The sequence below is a fragment of the Nicotiana attenuata genome, unplaced genomic scaffold (assembly GCF_001879085.1).
Source record: "Nicotiana attenuata strain UT unplaced genomic scaffold, NIATTr2, whole genome shotgun sequence".
Classification (NCBI taxonomy): domain Eukaryota; kingdom Viridiplantae; phylum Streptophyta; class Magnoliopsida; order Solanales; family Solanaceae; genus Nicotiana; species Nicotiana attenuata.
The window spans coordinates 5,950-10,576 of record NW_017672689.1 but is presented as its reverse complement, the minus strand read 5'-3'; the positions used below and the strand labels follow the sequence as shown (position 1 = coordinate 10,576).

General features: G+C 37.1%; 1 protein-coding gene across 1 annotated transcript; it reads left to right on the top strand.

The window, feature by feature from the left end:
• The first annotated feature begins 3,718 nt into the window (after window positions 1–3,718).
• LOC109214128 lies at window positions 3,719–4,195 on the top strand. The gene has a single exon (XM_019378018.1). It carries the CDS (start codon window positions 3,719–3,721, stop codon window positions 4,193–4,195), a length of 477 nt encoding a protein of 158 aa, XP_019233563.1.
• The last annotated feature ends 432 nt before the right edge of the window (window positions 4,196–4,627 follow it).

The window sequence follows — 4,627 nt, the reverse complement described above, 5'->3', positions numbered from 1 at the left end:
ATTGTTATTACCTAAACATGCTGTTCTAGGTGTTCAGCACATAGAAATTATGGCCAATTAGTTGTAAAGACCAAATGAAATTGTTTTATTCCTTTTCATGCATTCGTAATTAGCCTAAGTGTGCTTAAGCGAATATAAGTGAGATCCTAAAGACATGGTATCTAAATGAAAAGAGGTGCAGAATGATGTATATATGCAGAATCCTAAACAGGATTTCTATATGCAAAAATATTACAGTTACTAGGGCATGGAGAGATGATATATTTGTTAATGTTGTTTAGCCTAAAACAGGATTTCTAAGTGTACATGGCAGTAGGAACATGATTGCAGAAATACCGGTTATTAATACATTTAACGCAGGAATTGCTAAGTGGTATGATAGTGAAATGGACATGCTGAAAAATGATAAGTGTAAATCCTAAGGAACAGGATCTCTAATGCATGAAATGAGTCCTAAGCATGGATTCTATTGCGCAAGTAGGAATGTAAACCTAGTAACATGCTTTCTACCCTTTTAATAGCTAAAACATGCATATTCCCCATCCCTTTTCACTAACCAACCCCATAATATTTACAAATTATTACAGACCAAATGATTGAATTACAAAAGAAGTGCAGAATAAGAAATTACAACCAAAGGAAGCCTGATCTTGACTTCCTCTCTGAGTTATGTAATTAATCACTTCAATGCCAATGTTATTCCAAAGCCTTTCTCATATCTGGGTGTGTCAGAGTTCCCTAAGGACCTCAAGGGGTCCCGGGCAGTGCTCACACACAGATTTGCATAACCAAACACGAATGAGTAGCAGACGTGAAGGGGACAACATTCATAGTGTCCAACGTTAAGAGGGAGCTCAAGGGTCCCAATGCAAGGCTCACACAAGAGGGGCAGAACCTAGATTCTAAGAATATAGTGGAAGTGCAGAACACTTGTTGAAAGAGATTTATTTTAAAAAAAGCTGGACTGATAGTCCATTTTGAAAGCAATTAGTGACAGAGGTGATTGAAATCAGTTGTAAATGAAACTCAAATTCCCAAGATTGGATCACACACAGAATCACAGTCATACAAAGGGGTCAAGGGGTTTGGGACACACATACATCTGACTGTGAACACATAACCCCATTAAGGGTCTTAGGACTAGTTGGACATGCACAACAATGGCTGATACTGGCTTGATCACAGGCTAGTCAGAAAGAGCATAATCACATTGAGGGAATAGGGACTTAGGATAAGAAGTTCATAGTAAGTGACAAACATAAGGGAGTGCATTAATCTAGAGGGAAAGGGGATATTACAGCATGCTAGTAATGTAACTTGACTACAAAACCACAAGCAGAAGTAAACAAGAATGTGAAACAATTAAAGAAGCATATTGTTGTTGAGGCTTAAAAAATTAACTAGGACATACTAGTAGAGAAAGCAAAGTGCAGAAAGGTACAATAAGCAGGATTCCACAGTCTAGCTTTGGCTTTCAGCCGGCTAGACAAAGCAGTAGCACAAGTAATAATAAAGAAAAAAAAAGTTTTGAGTGTGTAACTGTGTGTTCTGAACTCAATTGTTCGTGTGTGTTTGAAAGAAGAGAGGGTAGGGTATTTATAGTTTTGAAAACGAGTGAAGAATAAGGTAACAAGTAAAGTTTCAACTCAGACATGGAAATAACCACAATTAGAATCAATTAACGCAAGTACTTCCATTTAATCAAGGGATTACTGCTCAAACGGATACTAACAGGGCTAATTAAGGAAAGAAATCAGTTTGATACAAATGGGTTCTTGCCATATAAGGGGCAGTAAAAGTATGAAGGTAAATATTTGAGTCTAAGTACAAAATATACTTAATTTTGGGGAAAGGATTCAAGGTAAAAATATCACAATAATGAAAGGAAGGGAATCAATCAATTTAGACAAAAGCGAGTAAAAATTAGGGTTTATAAGGGAACCCTTTGCAATATGTCGTAACATTGAGGAAATCAAGATCAATCAAGAAAGAATCATGACTCTGCTTTTCAACATATAAATAGGAAGGGATGGACATGCATACTAGACATGCAGGGTCAAATATATTGTCAAAGAGGAGCAAATTAAACATACAGCAGTAGCGGTAGTAAGTTAGGATTCAGTAGTAAAGAAACCTACTCGAAGCACAGTAGGCAACAAGGTCAGGTAGTAATGGATCATACGTAGAGCCAAAGTGCAGAAATCAGTCTTAACAGGTAAAGAAAGTCAGAAACAAATAAAGAACTCATAGTAGTAAGTGAGGAAAACCCTTTCAAGAAATTAGGGTTTATGCCCTAGTCGAGTTAAAAATAGTAAGAACTCAGTACCAGGTAAGTCAAGCAAGAAAATAATTCAAACACAAAGGACCAATCAAAACAGACATTCATACAAACAAACAAAAGACAGCTTCAGAGCTCGGTTAAAACCCAAAAGTACCAAGGGTTTCAACACGATGAACCAGATAGAAGGAAAACATAAGAACATCATTTAAACATACTAAATCAACACTGAAAATCAGAGAAGAGGTCTTTAAGAAGAGTTTTAAGAAACCCTAATTTGAAAATGAAGAGTCACTTTGAAAGGAAATCGAAAAACCTTTTGGAAAACATCAAGAAGTTCATAACGTGCACAGATCTAAGACAGATCTGAAAGAAAATCGAAAAGCTCTTAAAGCTAGGGTTTCAAAGAACCCAGAGAAAGTGAGAAAGACTTTGAAAAGTTACCGATCTAGCCGAAAAAATCAAGGATCTGACTTGAGCGGCCATGGATGGCCGGAAAAAGATGAGAGATCGAAGTTGAGCAGGGATTGGACCAGATCCCTTCGAGATCTGTCCATGGAACTACGAAAAACAGGTAACCAGTAGACATAGGAGACGAGTACATGCCTCCAATCACCATGGGAGTCCATGGATTAGGTGGGGATTGAAAGGAATTAGGGTAGATTTGGGTGGCGACGGCTAGGGTTTAGGCGGTGTTGCAGAGAGAGTTTGAGAGGAAGGGGATTCTAAGGCGGCGAATTGTAACAAATGGTAGGGTTTTGGGGTTGTTTGGGATTAATTAAGGTAAGAGGCGATGGTGGCCGTTGATCTGAATTATCAACGGCCTAGATTAAAAAGGTAGGTGGGGAATCCGGGTTAGGGTTGGTTTTAATGGGTTTAGGGGTCGGGTTAAATTAGAAATGGGCTGGGGAATTGGGTTTGATTTGGGGTTAAATTGAAAGCCAATTTAGGCTAAAATTTAAATAGCCACTTTTTCCCCTTTTAATTTATAAAAAATAGTAAATGGCTTCTGAGATTAAATTGAAAATACTAAAATGCTTTATAACACATAATTAACAATTTAAAAATACCAGACTCAATTTTATGAATATAAGACACAATTAAACCTTAAAAATGGCTAGAATTGCAATTGTTTGCAATTTAGCTTTAAAAATACTAAATGAATTTGTAAAAATATGCAAAAAAAAATTTTAGCCATATTTTGGCATAAATATGAAAATCCAATAGATGAATTACCCAAACAATAATTTTGGACATAATTATTGAGATTTTATGGATGAAATAAAAGGGAAATAAATCAATTTAAAACCTTACAAATTATGAAAAAATAATAAAATGCTTGGACATGCTTATATATGTATATATACGCTATTTTGAAAGTATTTTGCATATTGAAAATATATAGGAAAAAATTGGGTATCAACAGAAGCATTTCAAGAGATGCCGGGTTTTGCTAAGTATTTGAAAGACTTGATCACCAAAAAGAAAACCACCAAGAATGAAGTGGTGAATGTGACTCACCGGGTTAGTTCCATCATTGGAACAACCACCGTTCAAAAGAAAGAAGACCCGGGAGCTTTTACCATTCCATGTACTATTAGGGCACACAATTTTGCAAGAGCTCTTTGTGATAATGGGGCTAGCATCAATTTAATGCCTCTTGCTATTTACAAGAAAGCAGGATTAGGTATGCTGAGGCCTACAAGTATGAGGTTACAAATGGCCGATCGTTCAATAAAGAGACTGGTGGGGATTGTTGATGATGTTCTTGTGAAAGTGGGAAAGTTCCTCCTCCCTACCGATTTTGTGATCCTTGATTGTACTGTTGACAAAGAAATCCCTATCATCTTGGGGAGACCATTTATTGCTACTGGAAGAGCACTTATAGATTCGGAACAAAATAAGATCATGTTCTGAGTTAATGACGAAGAGGTTACCTTTCAAGCGAGTAAGGGTATGAAGTTGCCGCATGCATATGAAAGCATCTCAGTCATTGATGTAGTTGATGAGGTAGAAGATGCAATCGAGATGAAGATGGAATAACAATGCCTTGGTGAGGCGTTGGTGACTATTTCGGTAAATTTTGATGGTGAAGACATGGATGGGTACATGGAATCGGTGAATGCATTAGAAGGAATTGGGTCCTACACTTATGCACCAAACAAACTTTCTCTTGACTTAGAGAATAGAGTCACTCCTTCCGCCAAGCCTTAAATTATTGAGCCGCTGCAACTTGAGCTCAAGCCACTTCCACCGCACTTGAGGTATAAATTTCTTGGCTCCAATGACACTCTACCGGTAATCGTTTCTTCTTTGTTGAATGATGTGCATGTCGAACAACTATTGAAT

Excerpts from the sequence above, each read along its gene's own strand:
- LOC109214128 (XM_019378018.1), top strand. The coding sequence starts at position 3,719 with ATGCCGGGTTTTGCTAAGTATTTGAAAGACTTGATCACCAAAAAGAAA.